Below are 25,265 nucleotides of genomic sequence, written 5' to 3'. Positions count from 1 at the left end.
TGCTACCTTATCATGCACCTGGCAAACAAAGTTTGAAAAGGCTTTTCTTATGTGAGCAGGTCAGATAGATGGTGAAGGGGCATGAATGATCTTAAGAAGCATTTGGCACATGGTTGGAAAGGGAGTTGCTCCTCTGAAAATTAAAGAGGATAATACAGTTGTCTGGTTCCACCCCAGATCTTTGTTCTGTGTCTGCGTACCAAACCTGCTTGAAAGGGTTTTTCTGTTCTCTGCATTACTGAGACCTCAGAGCAGAGCTTCCCCTGAAAAAGGAGGAGGTTGCTGAATATCCATCCCTGAGGTAGGTAGGTAGAGCATCTCTTCCTAATGCTTCTCTCTGGATTGCAAACATCAGTTTTTCTCTGCAGTCTCACCTGCATGCTGCTGTTAGCAAAGACTTCCTGCCTTTACCCCTTTCGTGTTCAGTAAAGTCCTTTTCCTGTAAGCCTGAGGTCCTTTTGAAAGGAGTTTGGGTGCCTAAAGCATGTTACAGGCAAAAGGAGAAGATTGAGTCTTCACTCGTGTGATATGGCAGCAACACTTTTGCTCTCCTGTTAGCAAGCTGATCTGAGCCTCTCTCTGACCACTGCCTTTCATTCATGCCTGTGCCCTCGGCTCCCAGCCTTCTCTGCACAGGGCTGGGATGAACCTGCCTAGAGACTATGGTCAAGCAGAAGTGACCAGGAGCTTCTGCTTCACAGGAGCGCAGAACAGACCTGGAAAGGCCACCCAGGAAGGCAGAGTTCTCTCTGTGTAAAATAGTGCATAAAAAGGTGAAAGCTGAGAACTCCTGAAGAACCCCCAGGCCTGTTGTAGGAGTGTGAGGGTCTTGCTCCAGTGTGTTCCCAACCAAAGGCAGGAGGTGCCAGAAAACTGAGTGTTGCTCATGATAGGCTTCTAGTGTGAGCTTGCAGGTGCTGGTCATTAAAGAACTGGGATAAGCACCAGATTAGCATCCAGAGGTATTGTGGGAAGGCAAGTGGGAGCTAAAACTGAGAGCAGGGAGGAGTTAAAGGGGACTGGGGGAGGAAGTGGGAGGGGAAACAACTATTATGTCTTGGCATTAGAGTGAAGGAAGAAACAGCCTCTGGACATCTCTTCCATAATCTTGTCAGGATGGGGGATACATAGGGATAACACTAATTATCCACTCCACTCTCATAGTGCATCCTGCTTGCCCTGCCATGCAATTTAGGGAGATGACTTAGTGCCACTAAACACTCATCTGGAATGAACTCAGTCCCAGTTTACCTGGATCCCAGTACACCATTAAAAAAAGAGACAAAGGACCTTAGTCACCTACCTGAGGTGGGTTTATCTCACAAACATCTTTGTTCTTGGGGAATCCGAGGTGAAACAAGGAAGAAATGCAAGGCTCTGAAGCACCTAAGCTGCAGTGTCTTGCAGTGAGGCTGTTTGCTTGTCAGGAGGCAATGGCAGAAAGAAGGCAGTCAAGGTCAGCAGTGCGAAACATTCCTAGAGGCTGAGGTAGGGAGGTGAGTTGTGTGGGTCAAAGCCAGTGAAGCAAGACCAGAGCATTGGCTTGTTTTCAGTGAAACCAGGCTGTTCTCTTCCCTGGTTTCAGGGACCCAGATAACTGAGCCTTATTTTGCTATGTGAAAGATGTAGTGTCACTAACTGCAGTTTTTTCCATTCCTGCTTCCTGCTGTATCCTCTCTTCTTGCTCACTCCCACTTCTCTTGTCAGCATGCATTTGGCTGAGGCTTTTCTACAGGGCCAGGGTCTGAAGTACGGTGATGGCAAGGGCAAGGCAACACCTCTACCTGGGAATACCAGACAGCCACAGCAGGATGCCAGTGGAGCCTGCCTCTGCAACGTTATTGCTTTTTATGTTTCCTGTAAGAGGGTGGGAGTGCAGGACAGAACATTACTCTCCTAATTAACTTAAATTCTGTGGTCTTTTCTAAAAATAATCCTGGCTTCTGTCCAGTCATCCTGCTAATAAAATAAACAAGCCTGCCAGAGCCCTACTAACTGTCAACATGGCTTGCTTTTCTGGTGTAGCCACCCTTTCCTCCTACAGCTAATCATTTACACGTCCTGGCCTCTGCAGACTGTTTGTCACAGGCTACACACAGAGCTCTGGTGTGACCTCCCTGTGTGGCCCTGAACCTTTCATCTCTGCCTGCACCAGGCAGTTGTCACCACTTCCTCCTGCTCTGCCCCTCTTCCCTTTCCTGTTCCGCATCACCTCTGCTGCCACACAGCAGCATCCTGCATGGCTCCTGCATGACTCATCATGGGCAAGCAGCCCCTTCCCCCACATCCTGCGGCACTCCTGCCCAGAGAGCCTGGGATCTCCTTGCCTGGCTCCTATGCTGCTCCAAACCTGCCTGGGAAAGGTTATGCCAAACCAGGCTGGAACTAATGCAGCTTTCCTGCCCTTTTCCCTTATCAGGAGGAGGGACAGGCCTGAAATGGGGCAAACAGCATGATGCTCCCAGGCATGTACCAACTACAGATGCTTCTCCCCAAAAAAAAAGCAGACTGGTCATAAAAAAGCCCCACCACATTCACTTCTTCCCTGGAACTCTTGGCAGGCTTCCCCAACCTGGCTGGAGGTCACTGCCCTGGGTCCTTGAGGGTGTTCAGCAGCTCAGAGTAAGGCGTGCTATACTGGCAGGGGAAACTGCTCACTGGTGGTTGGTGTTTTCCACAGCTATTTCTCTCTCAGAAATCCCCACAAATGTGACAATTACATGCGTTCTCTAGCTTGCTTCTGTTAGCAGGGGTAGCCTGTGTCAGCTGCTTAGCAGAAGTGCCTTCCCCCCATCAGACAGTGTCAATAAATCCCTTGTGTTTGTCCTGTATACAGTGAAATTCTTGTGCTGCAGACACCCTGCTGCACAATATACCCAAATCTGCCAGAGAAGCCTTACTTAAAATAGATGCTATGATACTAGGCAGTGCAAATCTTCATCTCTCTGATTTCATACCACTTGTTGCATATTAAGTCAATTAACACTGACTTGTAGCCACTTCTGTATAAGAGTGCTTTTGTTGGGATTTTTTGGGGGCTTTTTTGTTTAAGTCTTCTACAAGAAATAAACACAGAAATGCTTTGAAATATTAGCTGAGCAGAGCTGGGATAAAATTGTTTTGAGCAGCCTGGCTGGAGGAGGAATGTTGCTATTACATGCAGGACTTTTGCTTAGGCTTTCTCAGAAGCTTTGCCTATAAATGATAAAACCCTCAGGCTTTTTTCTTCTGTTGCTCAAAAGCTATCATGTTACATGTGCATCTCAAACCTGTAAAAACCAAGCAGACTATTGTTATGGCAAGGCTGCAACCTGGCATTGGGAGCAAGGGGTGTTTCTCAAAAGCACTTAATCTATTGCATTTGACAATTATTATCACTACCTGTTTCTTTTCTCTAGTATTTGCAAGGGGAAAATTTATTTCTATGGATTCAATGAATGCCCATCTGTATATCACTCTCAAATACATTATGTCAGCCTAAAAGCAAAGTACAAAGTGGGAGTAGAGGAAAGCCAATGGCAGTGACTAGCATCACAGCAATGTCCATCAGTTGCTAACACTTTTGAATTGCCATCCAGGAGGCATGAACTTAGTTTCCAGAGCCTGGCCAAGTGGCTTCTAACCTATCAAATGGTTGTTTCAGTGTAAAGAGCTTTCCAGGGAATAGAGCCAAGAACATTCATATGATGGTCTACAGAGGCCTTGGTGGAAGTGGCTGCTTTAAGCTAGAGAGAAGTTACTGTAGCTGCTGGGAAGGTGTATTGTGATCACCAGCCAAGGAGGTGGCACACACCAGCATTAGCTGCAGACTGCTCTTGTTAAGTACTGACCCACTTTTATAGGTTTGAGGAACCCCTGTGTAGGCTTTAGGTAGATAGGACATATCCACCCTAGTAGAGGAGGTCAGAGGGCTGTTTCCTTCCTGGAATCCTCCCTGGATTATTTCAATATTTTGGGAACTGCTAAACAGCTGCTGTTTCATCTCAGAGTTGCTCCCATTAAGAGAAGTCACTTCTGGTGACAGTCTGGCAAGCGCAGGACTTGTATCTTTCATCCAAAGTGATTTCCAAGAAAATACATGATAAAATACCAATAAGGGAGGTGGTCAGTTCTTACAGAATTTCTGGATTATCATTGCTGGAGTTCTTGCTGCAGCCATTCTCATTAATGTGTATCAAGCCAGATAAGTAGTAGTGATTTGCAGTATATCCTGGCTCTGTCCTTGCTTTTTTAAAACCTTTAGATCCAGTTGATTTGGCCTTGCCCATTGGGAACTGAAGATGCATTTGCTGACATAGTGTCAAGTAAATAGCCCTGCTGAACAAGCACCATTTTTTGTTGTCTCTAAAACACTGGATGGTGATTACCTCTGTTAAAGTGATGGTGAAAGCAGGAACCCTGAAAAAGTTACCACAAGCCTTCATGCCAGTGGTCCTGTAGTCCCTCACATAGGAACTTACCCTCTCTGATAATACTCACCTGAGTCTTATATGGTTGTTAAACACACTGATCTCAACCATGAAAAATTCTCAGCCCTTTTTCCATCTCCTTTTTTCCCATCCCCTGAATCTACTTTTAACGTCACTAATTCTGTATTTATCTTTCTACCTACTAAAGATTAGGTCAAAGCAAGGAAGAGGAAATGCCAGCTATCTAACTTTCATAACCTGGCTGTCATATGCTCCTCATGTAACAAATACAGAGCTTATCACCAGGTCAGGTGGCCAACACCATCCCATACTGAGGGCTAGACCCATTCTAGCTCCCTTTTGCAAGCCACGTGGGTACAATAGTCTTAGTTGTCAGCACAGGACCAGCAGGTGGGATGTTTTCTGCGCCCACACAAACACAGGCCTAAGATCAGTGATGGCATTTGGCTCCTTCATGAGCCGAAGGGAACTGTCCCATGTACATTGTTGACCCACCTTGAATTTGGCAGGGTAAGTCAGGGTCCTATTCCAAGTCCTACAGCCCCATGGGTGACTATTTCTTCCTGAAATTTGCTAAACTGTATCTTTTGAGAGGCTGCCAGAGGTTTAGGAAATAATAAGGGACGCTGTGCTTACTGTGCTGTTCAGCTTGGTAACAAGCATTGGGATATACTCTGCCACCCATATGCTTAATGCTCAATGTAGTTTGTGTTGCAGACCTGTAGCTGCATTGCAGAAGCACACAGGAAGGGAGACTGGAGACTTCAGCGGTCAACTACAGGAGAAGCTGGCATTTGAGCGACTGATTTGGACTGGGGGCTAAGCACATTAGTTGGATGAGTCTGCTGAAATGAGCAGCAGTGAAGTAATTGATATTGGCACCAAAGGCCAGGAAGGTTTCAGGATTAACTCTGTGATTGCAGTGAACTGCTGTTTTTACTTTGCTATGCTAAGTCTGTTCCAAATGTCTTGAGGATTAAATCCATAAAATGATCAAACATGATGAGAATCTCTTCCCAGCAGCTGTAATCTTCTCAATTTCTTAATCTACCTGAAATAAGAAAGCTTTAAATGTGGAGATCCTCAGTAGAAAAGCTACCATGACATTTATCAAGTGATTCGGTGACAGTGCTAAAAATAGTCTCGGAAGGATCCATACTCTTGAGCTTCATAATTACATCGCAATCTTTAGTACAACTCATTTTGGACTTTGGCAGCTCATGCGTCATGCCCACACCCTGTTTTTTCGCCTACAGGTACCTGCTGGAGCAGGATTTCCCAGGGATGAGGATTGGACCAGAGCCTACAACTGACTCCTTTATAGCAGTTATGCAAGGAGATGTGGAAGGAATCGTTCCTGGAAACGCGTTGGTGGTGGATCCCAAAAAACCGTTCAGGAAACTCAACGCCTTTGGCAATGCCTTTTTGAACAGGTCAGTACTCAAGAATTTAGTTGCTCTGGAGAATAAAGCTAGAACCTAATGAATGGCATAGCTAGCAATTTAAAGGGATAAGGCATTACGCTATTTTTCCTTTTTTTTCTTCCCCCATCCACATGGCTGATACACAGCCAATCCAGACCTACCAGGTGCATGTAAGTCACTCACTGAAGGGCAGATTAACAAATTCAAGTGGGACATACCTTCATTTTATTTGAACAAACTAAAAAAAACCCTACAGCACAGCCTGTTAAGCTTGTCCTGTAGGAGTCTAGAGGTATTTTGCTTCACTCTCCCTTGCTTTTATATTCCTAGCTTCTTCCATTTTGCAATCACTTCAGTCCCCTGAAACTAAATAGTCCAACCAGACTGAAGTCAGTGGAGAAGTAGAACTGATACAATATGCTCATCTTTGCCTTTTTAAACATTGCTTAAAAGTCCCCCTTGTAACCAAACCAGGCTCTCTCCATTCTGATGGAGACACGTAGAACCTCAGGTTCAAACTGATGGCAGCTCTAATGTCTTTCCTGTAAAAAAAAAAAAAAGTAGGAGGGGGTTTGGACAGTGACTCTGCGACATGAGGAATGTAACCTTTCCATCCCATAGGCCTAGCCCACCCATACTGAATTTTGGATCTAGGCCTTGCAGGAAGCCAGCAGCACACACCCATATCCTAGATGAGCACAAACTGTACTGCAGCAGGCAGATAGGAACAAACTGACTACGCCCATCATCGAGGCCTTCCCTGCTTAACACAGTGTGGGAGACATTGCAAACATGGCAGCTGCTCAGCTAAACAGCCAGAAAAGCTGGGCTTTGGCTCTCTTTCTAGCTTCAGAGCTTAGAGAGTGTTTATCCAGAGAGTGCAGCATCTCCTACCAGCACTGACCACAGGAGTCCTGGTGTAGGCTGCAGCAAGACAGGGAAGGGATCTCCAGACAAGCATGGGGAGAAGCTTGATGAGAGAAGAGGGACCTAGCTGGAGTTACTACCATGCGAAAACCTCCTAATGCCTCAGGGTGACTCTGGAAGCAATATCTGATTACTGCACAGGTTCATCAATCAAATACATCACCACAGTCCTGCACCAGAGAGAATGTGAGACACTTTCAATATTTTATAGGGCCTAGAACATTTGCATCTAGTGAGCAGTTAGGTGAGGTGACTGCCCGCTCCCTACACCAGGGGAGGAAGGCAGTTTGCCCTAAGAAAGTAACAGGCCTCCTACTTGGAGTGTGGAGATAGTAGAGGAAGAGAACATCATTAAGAGCATGATATCATGATAGTCATGATAGGCTGATAGTCATGAACAGCCACAGCTAGCAGACAGTTCACTACAGAGGAGAAGCAACATCAGGAGTAAGGAGGCAAGGCATGGCAAAAAAGCAAATGCCTCTGAACTGATTGATGTGTCCTGAATGCAATTTGCTCCTAATACAGCAAGAGATCTCTGTGTCCATTAGCCTAGTTCACTATATCATGCTGTGCTGTTGTTACTCTCCTGCTACTCTTCCTTCTCCAGTGAGGAAGGAGTCAAGCATGTGCCTGTGAGGAGAGCAGGGCAGAGGGGCACAGCAGTGATTCAGCAGCAGTAGAAATGCAGTCCTGCTAGCAATGCAGGGAGTTGCCACAACAGTTAATTAATGCTTTTTCTGCTGACAGATTAAAAAAAGGGGGTAATGGTTTCTAAACTACCAGAGGAAGATACACTAAAGAGGACTAGCTCATCAGTGTGAGGATCACAGTGCTGAAAATGCAGATGGTAATACCCAGCTAATTAGGAAACTAAGCACATGTAAGAATTGACTCAGAGGGCCAGAAATTTAGCAGATATAAGTCAGGGTGCACCCACTGGACCTAGATCAAGCCACCCACACTTAACTCCTGTTGCAGGCCTGGCTTCTTGGCAACAGACAATGCAGAGCTGTCTCTGCCTTGCGCTTATCTTGCTGCTGCTATGTGTATACTAAGGCATTGACCTCAGCTGGGATGCTGTGACCAGGAAGTTTTGAGAAGGGAAGTAATCTCCAGGAGCCACCCCTCTAAGCTAAGTGCATGACCATGGGCAAGTCCACTTTACCCAGGGTGGTAAAAGGTAACAATTGGCTATGGGCACCTGTGGAAAAGAACAGAACAGCACAAGGCAATAGCAGTCACACAGACCTTGCTGGTCTTGGCTGAGAGGTGGCAGCCCACAGCACTGTGTCCTATGGGCTGCAGAACCTGCTGCTCCAGGGGAGCTAAGTGGAGGAGCAGAAGGAGTAAGCATCCAGCCTCAGCTGGTACTCCCTTCCTGGCAGAGGCTGGGGTCTGCTGCCTTCCAGGAAGCAAGGGAAGAGTGGTACAGTCAGGATTGGCTGGGAGACAGCGGCTAATTGTGCTGCTCAGAGCCTGTCTCCTCCCTTCCCTCCCTTCATTCCCGGACAGAGCACCTGCCCATACTTTCCTGGCTAAGGGCAGAGATGGGGCTGACAAGCTGCCTGGGACTGAAAGGAGGATAGCAGCTTTGCAGTACCCTGTCTCTTGTCTGCCTCTCCTTGCCCCAGGTGGGTCCTGGTTATTGAGAGAAGGGCTTGATTTCCTCATGCCCACTCTGCTGGCAGTACCCCAGCTCTGGGGAGGTCCCAGCAGAGAGATTACAGGTTGCACCTCGTTATCAGGAGGACTTGTTTGGCACCAAGGGCCTGGAGCAAAATCAGGAATCTCAGCCATTACTTTCATATCACATTGGCCTAGTTGCAAGATTCCTCCCACCCCCGAAGTCTGTCTTGGGAAGCTTAAGGTGGAATCAGTCCCAACTTTGTGTCGTCAACATGGATAACAGGTTCCTCCTCCACCCCCCATGCTCTGCCTGTAAAGGTAGTAGTGAAAGTCTAGTTTGGCACCCATTCTTCCCTTCATATGGCCCCAGACAGAACTAGGTCATGCTCCCTGAGGTCCTGCAGTTCTGCTAGGACAGCAGGAAGGCAGCAGCGTTAACTACCTTGCCAACAGAGCCAGAATGCACTCACTCATGCTGGCCTCTGACCTTATATCTGAAATCTCCTGTGGAGTACTTTCCCTGGAGAAACTGGTGGAAAATCCCCTTGCTTGAACTATTTAATATGAGACCACAAGGAATGTTCAGGGCCGTAACAAACCTGGGCTGGCAGGACAGGGGAACAGCATGACCTCCTGAGCCTTTTGTTCTCTGCTGCTGTACCTGCCACTCAACAGGAGAATCAAGCCAGCCCCCTGCTTCTACTTGAGGTGTTACACATTCAGAAATGCTCCCTGTTGCCATCTGCCAAGCTGTGGATGTGGGAGGGAGGCTGTAATACACGGTCCGAAATAGCCAACAGCTTAGGAGATAAGGTACTCATGTAACCCATGAGGATTCACTCTTGTCAGTCTTCTTGGAGTTACACAAGTAGAAAAATTGGGGTGACGTTGTAGCATAGCCTGGAGGAGTTCATGGCTGCCTGGACATCAGGAGAACCAGCCACTCTGAGGGCTGCAGGGCTCTGTCTGCCTTGACTGCATCTAGTGGCCCTTGTGCCAGCCCCCATCCTTTATGTGGTTCTGCTTCCTCCCACAGTAATGTGTTTTTTATGCCTGGATGTCACACCACCCTATTAATATGCATACATACATATACACACACGTATTTATAGCCGCCTGGAATGCCATCGTGAAAAGGCTATCCATGAAATGCTACCGGGAGCCGCGTAAGTGGATAGGCTTTTACCACCCTTTGCTGTTACCAGCAACTGAAATAGATGAGCTGCAACCCTCTAAGAACAAGTTACTCCTCTTAGGCAGTGATTTGCATATATACAAGATGAGGAACAACTAGCTAAAGAGCAATTACACAGAAATGAGCTGCAGAGGGGGGCAGGAGTGAATTAGAAATGAATGTAAGTCAACAGTGTCATACTGCTGTTAGATAAGCAAACATCTTATTGAGATACATAAACAGGACTGTCACATGTAAGAGATAAGGAGCAATCCATCCACTCTGTTCACCACTGGCAAGGTCGCAGCTGGAGTACGACATCAGCTTGGGGCATCATGCCTGAAGAAATACATGGAGTAGTTTGAGAGGACCCAAAAGAAAGCTGCAGGGGTCTTCAGGGATTTAGAAATGAGCTGGAAAGGCAGCTAGAGAGAACTGAAAGAGATAGAAAAAAACCCCAAACAACCGAGCTGTTTTCTTTAGAGGAAAGACTGAGGGGAGACAGGATGACAATAGCATACATTGTGACAAGAGGGGAAAAATAAATAATTTTCCATATCCACTGTGTTTGAGGCTGAAAGGCATTGTAGCATGGGAGATTTAGATTAGACATTAAGAAAAAGAGGTTTTGCTGTAAGGATAGTTAAGTAATGGAGTAGGCTCCCAGCATCTGATTGATCCTGCCTGGAGGCAGGAGGATAGACTAATCAACCTCTTGAGATGTCATGCTGCGTATGCTTTAGGGTTTCCGTGGTGCAAGAATAGCACACTTTCTGTCTGTCTAAGACCAGATTTGAAAGAGAACAAAAATCCTACAATTTTTTTTTTTTTTTAAAACAGGTTATTTCAGTTCACTTGAGTTTAGGACTCTGCAGAGGAATGCTTAAGTAAAAAGAAACCAAACAACCAAATACCACTTTTTGCTAAAATCTAAACAGCAAATGAAAACATTTGGATTTCTACAATTTCATTAATAATTCACAACTGGGGAGGGGCCACATAAAAAAATCCTGTCATATGTCATGACTAAGACCCACGTTCCAGAAGCAGCAGAATAGTGGAGAAAGTTCTGGCTTCTTTCTCATTTCTTTAAATCAACAGAGCTCCAACTGAAGACTTGTGAGATCAGAGCCTGCCTTGTCCCATACTGCTTGTGATGTTCAGCACATCATAAATACCTTTTGCTTTTATTTTAAGCACATTTATTTTCACACAGGTTTGTTTGTGCCCAGCTACCTAATCCCGTGTTAGAGAGTATCAGCGTCATTGATACACCAGGAATCCTTTCTGGAGAAAAACAAAGAATTAGCAGAGGTAAGTCCCAAGTTCAGTTCTCTTCCAAAAGAGAGTAGTGAAAACCAAAAGGACTCTGTATAGAGTTTCACCTCAAGCTGTACAAGCCGTAGACAGAAATACTAGTAGGAGCCTTTCAGAGGTACAGCATGATTTTACCGATGTCCCTTTGGATTCAATTTGCAATCTGCTATAGAGAATTTAAATGCTCTCAGGGAAGGTTGCTGACAAAGTCAGCAGTACCTGTGTGACAGTCCAGTATTGCCCAGTGGAACAGATTTCCATCAGAAAGAATCGATTAATACCTATCTGCTTTGCAGAAACACTTGCTTTCAGTGACTCGTTGATGAGCCATAGGCAAGGCTTCCATGGCAATCAACCTGGTTTCTTTCCAGTTGACCTAGCAGGTTTCTTGCACTGTCCAGGCTTCCTAAATCTCGTGCAGGACTGGATTGGGCCTAAGAGCCATTGGCACACAGGTTCCTCATTGCAGTGGGGAATCTGGAAATCCTGGGGAAATTAAATGGATCTGATGAATAACACAGTCTCTTAGTAACCTTCTGAGTATCTCAGGCTGACCCTCTGAAGTGGGCAGCATCTTCATACTTTAAACCTAACATCTGTGATCGCTTTCTGACTCTATGAGGTAAAGGTGGTATAGTTCACATTTCTTGCACGTTCCTTAGACAAAGCTGGTAGCTATGCATCATTTCATTGGAAGAAAGCCAAGAGTAGTAATTGCAGCGTTCAGGTTTGAAAAGATCAGTTCTCATTCACACCACCTATTAACAATACACAATTAAGTTTCAGCAGCACAAGCTCTACCCAAAGTGCTGAGGCTTTTCCCATATTTCCGTGTTCTGTCCCATAAGATTTCTGATGACTCATCCCTTTCCCACTTTTATATAACATTCCTTTGCATTGAAATTGTTCTCGGAAACTTCCTTTTCTCTTTTAATTGAGCAGCCACCTTGCACAGAGCCAGGTTGGGGTTTTTTTTGTTTGGTTGGTTGGTTTTTTGGTTTTGTGTTTTTTTTTTTTTTTTACTGGGATCTTCTACCACAGGGACCTTAGCTAAAGTAGTGTCAATAAAGTTATAAAAAAACCAGCTAGACCTAGTTGAAAACTCACATTAAGGTTTTTCAGCAAGGGTCTCTGCACTGCTAGGGGATCATAAATTCCTTCCAGGCAGTCTACAAAAGGTTGCAAGATGCGTAAGCCTTCATCAGAAGGCTGAAAAACATGCTGTGCAAGCATTCCTCCCTTCAGCATTAAAAGTGGAGATAAACAAAAATCTGTATTACATGCTGTAAACATTTTTCACTCAGAAAATGCCACTGAAAGCAAGCTGTTCTCTTGTGGAACTATCACTGTGAAGAAAGCTTGCTTAGGAGGAAATATTTTTGTTCTATTAAAAAAATTGTGAGGCAAAATGGACCCATTTCAAGTCCCCAAAAAGTTTCCATAGCCCCTTTCCCAAATCTCCTCACCAATTCAAATCCTGACATATACTGCAAAGTTTTCCTATTTTCCAGCTATTTCTAGTACTAAAAATATCCTCCTGCAAAATGTGCTGGCATTTCTTGCTCCTCCTTTTGCAAAATTTCTCTATCAGCCTCCCAGTGGGCCTTGGTGTCCTGTTCCTGCAGCTACTCTAATAAATGCCAGCAATGCCAGAACATGCTGTTGCACAGCTGTGCACTGTTAGGAAAGTCTCTGGTGCAGTTTGACCTGAGCCAATAATGCCTCTCCAAACATCTGGGAACAGCTGAGGGAATGTTCCTTATAAGCAGAGAAGGCTAAAGGGGAGTCCAAATTCCCTAAACTTTTGCATGCTATACCTATTTGTAGGACTGGAGGCTTGTCTCAGCATGTGGCCAACTGGACAACTTCTCTGCCCGTGGTGCAATTAAATGCTTGTGCACTGGCCCTCTGACTACAGTAAGTGGTCACTCCCCCCTTTTGCCAGGAGGTGAGACCTCTAGATGGAGCACAGTCACCTCCTACTCATCCTGCCATCCCAGGAATTTGCTCTGCTACACCTCCAACCAGGCAAGGGGGCTGTCACAACCTGGTTGTTAACTGACCTAATCACAACAGTTAAATGCACAGGGATCTCAACAATGTCACCATTTATATCTAGGACAGCCTGAAACTGGTCATGTAGGTCACGTTGCATGGCCTTTCAATAGCTACAGGACAAGATCTTCATCTGGTTTAGATCAACACAGCTTTGTTGAAGCTGGCAGAACTCCAGCAATTTCTGTCTGCAGGGGATCCAGCCCAGGGAGCAGAAAGAGTCAAAAGAGTGCTGAGGTGCTTATATTTAGGAAGGGCCGCTGCCAGGCATTGCCTTGAGCTTATCTCAAGGAAGCTGGTGTTTGAAAGGGAGTGGTCACCTCCTGGGTCCTATGGAAGAGGAATAGAGGAAAAAAAAAAGTGGTGAGGCTGGTGCCTGTGCCACCAAGCTTATGAGCCAGCTGCCCTCATTAGCAAGTTGGTTTTGGAGGCAGAGAGAGCAATAATGTGGTTTCTAGGCAGAAAAACAAGACAGTGCTAAAAACTGCTGAGACAAAGTGCTCCTGCCCTTCTATACCTTCCCAGCCTGCTCAGATTTCACTTGGGAATGAAACAAGACAGAGGTTTCCCAAGAGACACTTTGAAGTTTCTTAACTGCTGGGAACAGGGGAGCTCTTCTTACCCCCATTCTTTTTTAGTAATAGGTTTTAAGATCCTCAGACTGGGGTACTTGTGATGCAAGGTCAGGGAAGGGAGTGGATAGTAAAGCAGCTTTCTGTCATAAATTCGAGGGGAAAAGTAAAGATGCAAAAGATGTGGCAGGCTTTCCCAGCCTGCCCATCCCATGAGAACCAGCAGCATTTCTAAAAATAGGAAATTCCTCTCACTGGGAACATCCCAAGTCTGTCTCCTTTCCCATTAGATGTCAAGAGCATTAGCTAATCCATACAGTGCCAGTTTAGCAGAATACCATGGTATCAAAACTGAGCAATCCACAAGGGCCACCTTGTGCCCTGAATTTCAAGGCAATAGCTGTTCCTGTTATTGTATCCATGTTTCGAGGAACATGAGTGAGGAAACTGAGTTTACAGGAGTGATTCAGGGGCCAAGACCAGGTTCTGAAGCTTTTTATTTGTCTGAACTCAACTCTGAATTAAATTCACTGCCTTGTTGCTGTTAGAAAGATTAACATGACAGATAACACAGTCCCTTCCCCAATGACAGACTAGTGCTAGCAGCAGTCAGCCTCACATAGCTAGCAGCAGGGCTTTGCAAATGGGTAGCAAGCTTTCCTCCAAGGAATGCTGTGTAATCCTGAGAAACAGAGCTGTGTGCTGGTTCTCTTCTACGACAACACTAAATGATCATAAGAGCTACGTACCCCCCACAGAGGAACCCATGAAGTTTCCCCAGTAGCAGACCTGCAAGTTCAGGCCTGTCAAGCAGTTGAGGATGATGCAGTCTGTCGTAGCTGAAGTCCACATCCCCTCAGCATGCAATGAGATCACCAGCACTGACACAGCTGCTGCTCTCAGGCTCTGGTAGAAAGTGTAACCAAGGAGCTGCCTGCAGTGATTTGTCCTACTGAGCTTCTGTGGCTCATGCAATTCTTCATGGTGGGCACCCATGGTGTCACAAGTGTGCTAGCTGGACCCCTAGGATATACAGGTTTCATTTACATGCCTATTGAGAAGTGTTCCCAGCATGTCATGGCCCAAAGCATCCTGCCCTTCACTGCTTCTGTATTATCCTTGCCCGGAGAACAGCCATTTCTCTTCTGGTCCTTTTCACATACTAGGGCATGGATCTATGTCCACGTGTAAAGAACTAGTCATTGCATTGCCTTGTCCCTTGCTCCGTGTCCTTCTGAGCATGAGGCAGCAGCAGGCTGCAGAGATGCCCACAGGGAAGGTATTTGTACCAAAGAAGCACAGTCTTGGCTGCTTTGACAATTTGATAATAATACGGATGCTATCCATTTGTAAAACATTGTTCTGGTGTCCCATAACGAGTCCAGGCCATCCTGCTGGGAGAGAAGATGAGAAAGGGATAACTGTACTGAAATAAATGAGGACAAAGGGGAGGACCACAGGTCAGGTCATGCAGTACAGCAGAGCTGGGGCAGGAGTTAGGACTTCCTCATAATTCATTGTCCTGTGCAGTCTGCTGTGCTAATTGAGCCACCTGGTAACAGCAACTCCTGCGCTTCAGTAGCAGTGCCACCCCTGGGGGGCTGAGCCATAAACACTCTGCTAACTGTCAGTCTCAACCTACACGTGCCCTGAGCTAAGCAGATCCAAATCTGTCAAGTTCAGTGATGCACTGGCCAAGTTGTATTTGATCCCTGTTTCAGGGTAGTACTTCCTGAGTATATCCTGAACACTTAACTTCATCTTCACCCTGTGTACGTTGCCTCCTTCCTTTCCCACGTTAGTGGTGAGCACAAGGCCCTAGCCAGGAGGTAAGGACTGGCAGCATCATTCCCCCATTGGCTTTCTTTCCAGTACACACTATTCCAGCCTTTTTCCATCCTTCCACCCAGTTCCATGCTCCTGTCTGCAGTGCAGCCTGGGCTTCCCATAGCAAAGGAAGAAAAACCATACGCTAACTTTGGCTGTCTCTCCTGGGAAGGAAGAATTCCCAATGACCAGCAGCTTCAGCACCAGCGATGTTTAGTCACTCACCAGCCTGACAGTGAGAAGAAAAACGCTAATGGACAACAGTCTTAAGCAATGCAGAGCTCTCAGACTGTGTCTCAAATAGCCGTGCTTGGAAGGGGAAGGCAAACACCAAGGGAATTGATGTTCTCCCACTTCATGCAGCCTTGTTTAGGGTACAATGGCAACAAGAAAATATTTGTTCCAAAGAGTTTTGTCATGTGTGCTAGCAACAGCATGATACACAACTGAAAACATCCATCCTGAAAGCCTCTAGAAGGGAGACATTTCAAATACTTGCTATAATACTCCCCACTGGTGATGTTTGCTTATATTCTGTATTTCACTCTGCCAGGGAAGGTGAAAGTGTACTGGTTAGTTTTTGAGTTCCCAGTTCACCTCCACTACTGCAGCGCAGTAGCTGCTCTGCCAACTTGCCTGATTTTACCAGAGTCTCACAAACGCGCACAGTTCCTACAGTCACACTGTTCTGCACTTCCTCTAAGAGCAATGCAAAAATAGCATAAAATCTGCACAGTTCTGGCCCTTCTTATTTGTAGAGATATCTGAAGCCGCAAGTCTAACTCTTCTGACCTGAAAGCAGGATGCAAACAAAAACTCAAGATTATATTTGGGGTTTGGGAAGACCAAACCATGATTTTGTTCAGGGTGAGGGGAGGGGGAGGAGGTGCTGTCTTCATGATTTGGTTTGGAAATACTGCCATGTTTTACGTTTCCAGAACTGGAAGAGGAAAAAAATAATGCAAAAGAACTGAGATTAAGTAGTTGCACAGGTAAAAAGGGTTGTAGGGTTTGGGTTTGTGGGGTTTTTTTTTTTTTTCTAACTCCTGACAACATATAGCAAGTTCTTAGTTTTTGTCTGATTTCCAACAGTTGATCTAAAAATCAGACTTGTTAGATCAACTGTTCATTTGTCCATTTCATTGTCTACTGTGTACTCAGAAATATCCTAAGTATCTGGTTCATCAAGGAACGATAGTCATGCCAATCAGTATCTTACAATTTACATTATTTATGCACATCATGTATTCTTTAAGCATCCTGAATAACAATGGAGAAGGACTGTTTCCTAGTCACTGATAGCAACTATCACTTACCGATGGCCATTTCAGGCCAGGTTTTCAAGCCTGATTTCTCACTAGATTTAAACTGTGTGTACGGGGAGAATTCAATTTGTGTTTGGACACTATAGTAAAAAAACTTCCTTGGATTTCCAGCTATGCATCAGCACTGCTCTGCACCAGCTCTATTCAGATGCCTTCTGAGGTCTCTAAATCTGGCTAGGAACTGTTTGAGCATTGGCCCAAGCACAAGGAAACAGTCCATCTATCATGAATGACAAATACATAAATGCGTAAAGGGTAGAGGAGACAAGTATTTCTGTGTGCACATGGAAGCTAAACAGGCTGTCGTAAGGAAACTTTGCTCTGGACAACTCTCTCATGAGTTTTACTGCTGATGAGTAAATACCTGACTTGAACACGCCTAGTGAGGTTTCACTCAATTTCCACTGACATAAAGCAAGAGCCCTGTCAGACTCTGGGCCTCTTCCCAACCCTGAAACCCCTGCAGTAAACAACATGAAAGCAAAAGGCCAGGGTCTGCCACTCCAGGTACTGGTTAATGTAAATGTTAGCAGTAGAAGTCTGACACCAGCCCATCTTTTCTAGCTGAGAACATAGGCAGATTTGCTGTGCTTTATTGAATCTTTTTGCCTTTGCTTTGGAAACCTTTAAGTCTCCAAAAGGTATGTAGTGTTTCTGTTAGTTCTTGGTACTCAGGGGGAGGAAATGCAGCTTTGGAAACCTTTAAGTCTCCAAAAGGTATGTAATGTTGCCATTAGTTCTTGGTACTCAGGGGGAGGAAAAACTGGCTAGCTGGAGGATGTAGCTCCTAGTGCTGTGAATCACCAGCTCCAGGACAGATTATTTCTTTGAGTATAGGCAAAGGCAGAAGCAATCGACAAGCTGAGGCCTGCTCTAGAAATTATGACATGTAACATCCATAGAAATCTTCTCATCCCGAAGGACTCATGTCTACTTCCCAACACACCCACAGTTATACATTACAGGAATCTCTTTACGTCCTCTTGGAAGGCAGCCACTTCCAGGGAGGAGTATGGCAGCTTTTTACAAAGATGGTTTAGGATGAGCTGCAGTAAGGTATATCCAAAACCCATCCCTTGCTTTTCATCTTCCCTTCTGTCCTCTCCTTGCTGGCACCACCAGCTCCTCACCTTGAGAGAAACTTGCCCAAATCACTGTTCTTCAACCCAGTCCCAGCTGGTTCATTTCTCATACCCTTCCTTCTCTCTGCTGGACCATCCCTCCCTGGGTCTCACAACAGCCACCCAACGCTGGCTTCCCACTCGCTTTGTGTGTCCTCAGAGGGATGCGTCACTTCCCCCTCCCTTCCTCCCCTCATTTTCTTCTTCTGACCATCGTGTTGCCTTCCTTCTCCTTTGCTTACAGCCATCTGTCATACTCAGGTAACACCTGCCCCTCCTGGCACATTCTCCCCCTCCAGTGTGGGCTGCCTGCTTGTTTTGCCATGACATCGTCTTCTTCCCTGGACTTTGAAGGGCTTTCAGGCAGGACATCACAGTGACCAGTTAGACTAAACCTCCAAACCCTCTTACTCATTTTAAAATTCAGATCAAGTCATTAACTCCGTGGAGTAGGCACTCATTTCATCTCCAAGAGCTGTTCCCTCTCTAGGTAGTCAGTGTTTGGTATGCCAACTATCCCATCTTCCGATGCTGTCCTCAGATTGGCTCTGTGTGTCTGTCAGTTGACAAATAGGGACACAGCCATAAAATTCTGCCCTGTAGAGGGCTGTGATCTAGTGAATTTTCAATCTCTGGGTAACACCAGCTTTAGAAGGACAAGAAGGGATCTCTCAGTGACTCAAATTCAGCATGAAGGAGGTGGATTGCTAAAAGCAGCAGCACAATTTAAAGCACTAGTGACAGCAAACTGTGACATATCTGGTGCAAAGCAGCAGCAGCTTTGGTTTTTTCAACATTTCTTGATGTTACTATTCCTGTTCCATTCTACCCAAACTCCATCACCACAGGAGCTGCAGCTGCAGTTCCACAAGATGGGATATCCAGTAGCATGCTTACCATCAGACAAAAAACCCAGACAAACAAAAACAAACCACTAGCATAGCTACATTTCTCACTAGCATTAGTGAGAAATTCTGCACCAATACATGCATACTCATTACTGGTTTAAATTGGCTTAAAAATGTTACAGGCAGGCAGATTTTATGCTGGGTCAGGAATCATCCATCTTCCCACAGTCAGCATGAAGACTGTATCATGCCTAGTCTGACTTGACAGAAATGTAATTGCATAATCCTGCCAGATCTTAGTGAAATGCATGCTACCAGGTATTCAGTAGTGCACAGACAAGTATTCATTAACCCAGTCTGCCTTATGGAGTCTAGGTGGCAGGCTGTCTACAAAAAGATAATTTTCTTTGTAGGCTGAATCCACTGATGGTCCTGCTGACTCGTCAGCTTTGTCTTAAATCTGTTGAGTCCTTTTCATGCTGTCAGAAGAAAATCCGTCCCATGAAAAAGTGATCTGTTAGAAGAAAATTATCATGATCATCTTGTCCTCCTAGTACTGTATGGTTGGGATTCATTTGCTATTCACATTCACCTTATCTGGAGGTTGTGAAAGAAGCTACATCAGTGATATTAGAGCATGTTTAAATACACATATTTTTCAATAGAAATGCAAGTGCCACCACAGATAGCCAGGAATTACTGAACAAAAAATTGTCCCTGTTACATTCCTGCCTGAACATCCCTGCAATAATAGTTTTGCATTTATGCAGCTTTGGCAAACAGATGGCTTCCCAAATGTCCTGTAACTTCACAATAAAACTGTGCTATGTTATGTGGATAGCTTCGCGCATCACTGAAACGCTGCCAAATCAGAGATAGTAACTAGCTGCTTTTGTGAGAGGCCTTAGCAACACTCTACAACACTAAGAGGGCATAAAGAGACATAACGTGTTTGTAGTGGAATGAGCAAAAGGACACTTTGATAACTCCTAATTTGACTGTAGATCAAGATCAGTTCTTGGTCTAAGCTCACACACTGATAAACTACCAGAAGAAAGAGTTAGGCCCTATGCATCTGTGAAATAAAAAAAAGGGGGGGGAGAAAATCCAAGCAAGGCTATAATTAGATTTAGTTACAGAATGAGCTTCATGTGTTTTCAGGTGTTGAGGACCTCCAGCTCTGGCTGGAGTAAGGGAAAATGTCCCAAGTTCTCTATGCTATTGAAGAGTCCTCTGAAAATGAAAGCTCTGAACTAAACATCAAAATAGGAATTTAAGACCTTATTTTTAAACATCTTTTTTATTCATAGCTTAGAGTGTTACACTGTCATCCTGCTATCCAAATGCTTTAGTAACAATCTACTTTTTTTTTATATATGCTGAAAGGAAAACTAAAAAGTCAACCCTATGAATCACCTGTGTAGCAGTTCTCTAGGCACTTGTCTGAGAAACCACCATCACAGTCAGTGACTCCAAGCAGATAGTTACAAACAGAGGCCTGTCCTACCTGCCCTTTCCACGTGTCACACTACTTATTAAGGAACAACACTCATGCTAATTTTCCTCTTCTTTCCTCTGAAGTGTTGTGTCACTTAACAAAATACACATACACCTTGGTTTTCCTGCCCAAGCACCTTATTACAGGAGAATGCAGGTGTGATCAGCACTTACTAGAACTGCACAGAGAGATGTTTCTTGCTTAGCTGGGCACCGACAGGAGAGGTCTCTTGCTTTCCCTAAGCGCAAAGCAAGCGGGACATACAAGAGGAGCATGTAGGCTGGGCTTTTGTCCTAGTATGGGATGCAGATGAGTCCACGCTGTTGTGACTGCTCTGAAACATCACTGAGTAACTCCCCAGGGCTTTGTTCTCTCTTTAATGGAGATATGCAGGACAGCTGTCAGGAGAGTATCTCCAAACAAGCAAAGAAGCTGGGAAAGAAAGTCTGCTAATCAATCTAGACATTTAATGAAGTCCACAGGGACATTTGAGACTCCCTGTATGTTACTGTAGCAGCTGGGAACATATATGTGATTTGACAAGATTAAGCACACAAACATCTCCAAACAAAGTCACCCTGACTCATTGCTTCCATGGTGAAAAAGCAAGCTGTGTAGCTCTGCATATGAAGAATAAACTATCCTGCCACGCTAGATGACTTCCAGTACACCCTAGACAGAACTGAACATGAGGTGTGGGTGTGCATGCCATGTTTAGCAAAGTTTGAGGGTTGGGGAGAGTCCCCATTTGCAAATTCATTGATCTACTTGCAGAGGTACAGCTTACAGCCTGAACCCAGTCCAAGTGAAATGAGGTATCAGCATTGTCCCTGTCCTGCTGCCAGTGCCTCCTAACACAATTTGGGAAGGAGTCAGCGCATGCAGCATTATAGCAGATATGTAATTAGACCTGTGGAGGTGAGCTCCCTGCAGCGAGAACATCTCAGGTTAAAAGGCTGTTAATATCTGAAAGCAGGCAGGACCAAGTTTATTTCAATTGTAAGAGGGTCTGAGTCATTGTTACTGAGGTCAGACACACAGACTTGGCAAGATCTACAGATATCAATATGACGCGTTGAATGCTCAGCAGGTCTCTGTCAAAGGCAATACTAATTCTGAATTCTCTGAAGTTCTTTGTGCCAAACAGAGCTGAGCAAAGAGCCAGGGCCCAGCATTGCTCGCTGCTGCCTAGGGAAGGTACTGGTACCCTGAGCGAGCAGAGGGCCATTGGTTGGACAAACATCTATCTCCTCCATCTATGATTTTTGTAGAAGACAGCAGGGCAAGCTGTCCACATCTGAGAGCACCTCCCCACCCTTTTCTTGTGAGGAGCAACCTATAATTGACCGAAACAAAACACTGCCCAGTAATAAGACTTTGCAGTTGTATAAAAGTTCTCAAACAGCTAATACCAATTTACCCAGCTGAAGAGAAAAAATTCACACAGGTTTTGCTCCTGACTTGAGAGCCAAGATTTCACCCCATTTGCTTAGTCACAAGCAAGAAAAGGCCGGTGGCAAAAAATCAAGATCAGAGCTCAGCAGTCCTCCCTTCTGTAGTTCTGATCTAATGACTAGGATGCACTGGTTGCCCTCTAGGTATTGGAGAGGACAGAAAGAAAAAAGAAAAAAGGCAGGGGAAATAAAGCACTGAACTAAATAGAAATGAATTATCATACATTTATTCATGAAAGACAAGATTAAAATAGTATGTTAAAGGATTTGAATGCAAATAGCATGTGCTCTGTCCTGATCTCTCCTAACAGAGTGCAGCACTCTGGCAACACAGATAACCTCAAATGTTGCACAATATATGGCAGCTGACAGAGCAGAGGGGAAGCACCAGTCTCTCAGTGAGGCTTTAAAGGTGAAAAAACACCATAGAGCTAGGAAAGAAGGTCATTTTGTTGCTGTTATTGTTTTAAAAACAACTCCACACACACACACTATCATGCCCTGTGTTGCCTAGAGATGGACCAAGTCTAACACTGGGCATCCATTATCCTTAGTGAAATGTGAACATGTGGATGTTCAAATGTCGATGTTAGTATGTGAAATTTGAACCCAGCGTTCGTAGCTTGAGTCCACCTCTGGTGTTCACAGCAATGCTGCCTTCTAAGCTTTGAGTGCAGAGCAAAGTAAACACAAATCATTCTGCTTTGTGCACATGCAGCAGGTCTGACAGGATGATTACTCAGGTAAGGCAGGTTATTTGCATCCTGGGTTTTGAATTGGATGCGACAAAGTTAGTCTCACACAACTAGACAAGACCTGAGAGTTATTAAGCAGTAGAGATACACATCTCAAACCAGTCTAGGTGCAAATACTGTAATTATCCAGCTTTCTGCAGCCTTTGTAGGCTGTGCTGATGGCCAGTAGTTCAGAAACTAGACCTCTCTTGTTGCCACATGCAAGACTTCTACAGTAGCAGTTTCCCCATGATACACATTTGAATGAAGTGTCTGTAGAATAAGTTCAAGACTTCTTTGGGTGACCTCTTAATATGGAGAAGATGAGAGCTGTCCTTAATTGTGCACATCTTGGCCGTTGCAGTGTGAAGGACAGTGCCTCCTCTCCACTTTCTTTGGGAAAAGGAACAATGGTTCATGTTTCCTTTGTCAAGCTACCTGATCTACTGAGGAAACTTCCTCTTCGCAAACTTACCCTCAGATGGCATGGGTCAGGTACAGCAAGCCCGTTTCTCCCATGCACGTGCATCTCTGCTTTTCCTCCACCCCTTGCAGGTTATGACTTCGCTGCTGTGCTGGAGTGGTTTGCAGAGCGGGTTGACCGCATCATTCTTCTTTTTGATGCGCACAAGCTGGACATCTCTGATGAATTCTCTGAGGTCATCAAGGCCCTGAAGAACCATGAGGACAAGATGAGAGTTGTTCTCAACAAGGCTGACCAGATAGAGACTCAACAGCTGATGCGGGTGTACGGTGCCCTCATGTGGTCCCTGGGAAAGATCGTTAACACTCCTGAGGTCATCAGGGTTTACATTGGCTCCTTCTGGTCCCATCCATTGCTCATCCCTGACAACCGCAAGTTGTTTGAGGCAGAGGAGCAGGACCTGTTCAGGGATATCCAGAGCCTGCCTCGCAACGCAGCCCTGAGGAAGCTGAATGATCTCATCAAACGAGCACGGCTGGCCAAGGTGGGTGTTGGCAGAGAAGAACCCAAGCATTCAGTTTGGGCTGTTTGCAGTATGCAGGCTGTGGGGAAGTGGGTTTGGCCAGTTTGGCTTGCAGAGCTGGTGGATTCTACTCTTTTTCCATCCCACTTCACTCAGGCCCAGCATATTAGTTCTATGCACTTCAAGGAAGAAAGTATCTCCTTTGCTTGGTGCATCAATCATGTCAGGCCAGAATGAGGATGATACCCACAGATCAAAGCAGGTAGCACTTGAGGGGATGTGGAAAGCAGTCGCTCTGTGGTAGCAACTTGAGAATTAGCACCAATCCAGTATGTCAGAATCGCACAAGGGAACTGGTAAGCTGTTCGTCTTTTGCCTTAAACTTTCTTAGCCAAGAGAGATACCTGGCTTAGGATACAGGGGAGGCAGAGACTCAGAAGAATGGCAAATAAGCCTGCCATGAGCGTGGAAAAATAGCTATCGGGTCACTGCCAGAATTCCAGCACTTAGCACTGGAATGATAATCAGCAGATAAGGGCAAGCTGAGGAGCTGAGCTTGCTGTTCTGGGCAGGGTTGACTTCCTGGCACAGATACTCTCTGCTGGGAAGAGTTTTCTGATGTGTTCTTTAACACTTGTCTTCTTCATTCCATATTATTTAATGCCCTTCAGGTCCATGCCTACATCATCAGTTCCCTAAAGAAGGAAATGCCCTCAATGTTTGGGAAAGACAATAAAAAGAAAGAGCTTGTTAACAACTTGGGAGAGATTTATGCCCGGATTGAACGGGAGCATCAGATCTCACCAGGAGATTTCCCTAATCTGAGAAAGATGCAGGTAAGCAGTGGCATCTTGGCCAGAACACCAAACATCCAAGGGAAGAGCGTTAGAGTAACTGCAGGGAATACGAGAGAAGCCACACAGACCTTGGTTATTGTTGCTCGTGGGAAAAGCCTGATGTAATGTTGAAGCAGGCCTTGAAATACGTGCAGGCTATATTTGCACATGAACGCTTTTTACACATAGAGCTCATATGAAGCTGCAGCTGTAGCTTCATTTCTGAAATATTTGCCTGAATAGCACTTTACAGGAAATTGTGTCTTCTATTTTTCTTTATTTTTAATTCTAGGTTCCGTTTTCAGATTTTTCAGGCCTAAGAGTACTGCTAATTTATATTGAAAGGAAAGCTATATCCGGAAAAGCCTACATATGCCCCCTCTCCTCAAAAGCTGTATTTTTTTTTTTGTCTTCTACTTCATTCTTTGTTTCTAGAAAGAGAGAAAGGAGGGTGTGAAAACTTAAAGCCCCTTTTCTATTTTAAGCAGAGAAGCAGGTTTTCTGTTCTGTAGAGCGGAGACCTGAATGTTCACATAAGTCAAAGGCTTCAAAGGACCTTGGATCAGGGCCTTGTATTGTATATTCAAACAATGCTGGACACTGCTGCATTGCTGCGTGGCTTCAGTCCAAGCAGAAACCTGTTCTGAGTTGCTAGCTGTTGAAGTCATTACTAGCTCCCTATGGAAAACACAGCATCTGCTCTTTTTTGTTGTATTCCGTAAGTTCATGGGAATGAGATCTGTGGAGTATATCCAATAGAAGATCCCATTCACTGCTTGTTAAAAAATGTGTAAGTGTTTTAAAATAACTGTATCACTCCAGTCGGAGTGAATAGATGGGATTTAACGCATAAAGGGTGAAGTATAAAGCTATGTGTCCTTTTGCAGTTTTTAGGAAAGTTATCTGCAGGCCCTGCTCAAAGCACTTTGCTTAGCTGTGAAAATTACAGAAACCAAGCCATGCTGCAAAGACACACGTCTTTACAGACATGCTGTCTTTACGGCACCTGAAAGATGCACTGCATGAGGAGGAGTTTACCAGTAAAATAGTCTTTTTCCAGAGTGGCGTCTCCTTCCCAGAGCGCAGAGGGGGAGAAGCAGCAGAGCACTGGCTGGAGGATGTAGCAAGAGCTGCACAACCAGTTTGC

The 25,265-nt window shown here is 45.1% G+C and overlaps 1 protein-coding gene across 1 annotated transcript in view; it reads left to right on the top strand.

Moving 5' to 3' along the window:
* The window catches only part of EHD3 (EH domain containing 3), a 29,377-nt gene that overhangs the window by 1,718 nt on the left and 2,394 nt on the right, over positions 1 to 25,265 (top strand). The window contains exons 2-5 of the mRNA XM_010307807.2: positions 5,687 to 5,863; positions 10,801 to 10,898; positions 22,891 to 23,303; positions 23,954 to 24,118. Of these exons, the coding sequence (XP_010306109.1) occupies positions 5,687 to 5,863; positions 10,801 to 10,898; positions 22,891 to 23,303; positions 23,954 to 24,118 (853 nt within the window). The remainder of the gene's footprint in view (positions 1 to 5,686; positions 5,864 to 10,800; positions 10,899 to 22,890; positions 23,304 to 23,953; positions 24,119 to 25,265) is intronic.

The sequence above is a fragment of the Balearica regulorum genome, chromosome 3, assembly GCF_011004875.1.
Source record: "Balearica regulorum gibbericeps isolate bBalReg1 chromosome 3, bBalReg1.pri, whole genome shotgun sequence".
Classification (NCBI taxonomy): Eukaryota; Metazoa; Chordata; class Aves; order Gruiformes; family Gruidae; genus Balearica; species Balearica regulorum.
Note: the sequence above shows the minus strand (reverse complement) of the source record. Positions and strands in the feature narration are given on the sequence as shown.